The following is a 1,433-nucleotide window of genomic DNA, read 5'->3' as shown; positions in this document are numbered from 1 at the left end:
CTCTACCTCCAGGATAAAGTGGTGGAAAAATCAGTCCTGGAAAGTGGCCTGTGTAACCCAGGTTTTGGGGTTACTCTTCCACACAAGAGGAAGAGAGCCCTTGGCTATGTCTTTAAGGGCTCTTGCGTTCTCTGAATGATAAACTAAGAGAGGCTTCAGCTTCATATCACCAGAAGCATTGCTACCAAACAACAGAGTTAGCATATCCTTTGCTGCTTTATAGCCTGGCATCAACTTTTCCTCCTTACTGATGTATCTTCGGTCTGGCATCCTCTTCCAGTACAGTTGTGTCTCATCCACATTAAAAACCTGCTTGGGTAAATACATGCCTTCATCAATAATTTCTCAAAGCAGTTCAGGGAATTCCCCAGGAGCTACCATATCTGCACTCACTGACTCCCCACTTACTTTTACATTGTGAAGGTTGGCTCTAGCCTTTAATCAATGAAACCAGCCATGGCTGGCATTAAAAGATGCGTCCTCTGATTCTTCACTGTGTTTTCTCTTCAAGTCTTCATAAAGGCTTTTAGCTTTCTCTTGAATCACCATTAAGCTGAGTGGGACTCGACGCTGATGCTGATCCTGCAGCCACACACTGAGAAGTTTCTCCATCTCCTCCATCACTTTTCCACACTTCTTCAATATTATTGTCAACATCCTTGGCACAGCAGACTTCACATGTTCCATGATCTTGTCCTGTTTCTTTAGAAGTGTGCTAGTGGTTGAATGATTCATGTTGTAAGAACAAGCGATGTCTACCATCTTTTCATCTCTCTCCACTCTCTCAATTATTTTCACTTTTGTTTCCATCGTTATTGCTTGGTGCTTCTTAGCAGTACCAGCTACATCACCACTGCTTTTACGCTTGCTTCCAGACATCCTAGGCTTGAAGTAAATATACTGTACTACTGTACTCTATACAGTTCTGTACAGTAAAGTACACAAAAGCACAATCACTTGTAGCAGGTGCATGCACTTGACAATGCACATCAGATATGTGAACTAACTGATGTGACTGAACATGTGAATGCAAGCTCACATCTTTGAAAGTGTGCAACTTGAAGGTTTGTATGTAGGGGATTTACTGTGCATGATTTCCCCTTTAGATCCATTAACTCTTGTCCATTCTATTACTCTTTGTTTCTGTATATTCATGGTCTTTTGACCAGTTTTTGTTTGGTCCCATTTTTAATCTCCACTTATTTATATTATCTTTGTGTTTGGTTACAATTTTATTTAATATCCTAGCTTTTCATTTGTATAACACTTTAAGAAATGCCTTTTCCCTGAGTACTCACACTCCATACATAGCTAAATCTAGCAAATTGATTACTTTGGATTATTCTATTGCACATCAGGCTCTCTGAACTCCATGGACTAAGTTCATCATTCATTCATTTGATGTTTCTGTATCAAAGAAGAAGAATTCTACA

At 39.8% G+C, this 1,433-nt stretch overlaps 1 protein-coding gene across 1 annotated transcript; it reads right to left on the bottom strand.

The window, feature by feature from the left end:
* Positions 1-441: 441 nt before the first annotated feature.
* On the bottom strand, positions 442-810 carry LOC307049628 (putative CENPB DNA-binding domain-containing protein 1; the record flags this gene model as incomplete). The annotated part of the gene is made up of 1 exon (XM_079699167.1): positions 442-810. The coding sequence occupies one exon, from the start codon at positions 808-810 to the stop codon at positions 442-444; it is 369 nt and encodes a 122-aa protein (XP_079555293.1).
* Positions 811-1,433: the final 623 nt, after the last annotated feature.

The sequence above is a fragment of the Hyperoodon ampullatus genome, assembly GCF_949752795.1.
Source record: "Hyperoodon ampullatus genome assembly, chromosome: 3".
Classification (NCBI taxonomy): Eukaryota; Metazoa; Chordata; class Mammalia; order Artiodactyla; family Ziphiidae; genus Hyperoodon; species Hyperoodon ampullatus.
Note: the sequence above shows the minus strand (reverse complement) of the source record. Positions and strands in the feature narration are given on the sequence as shown.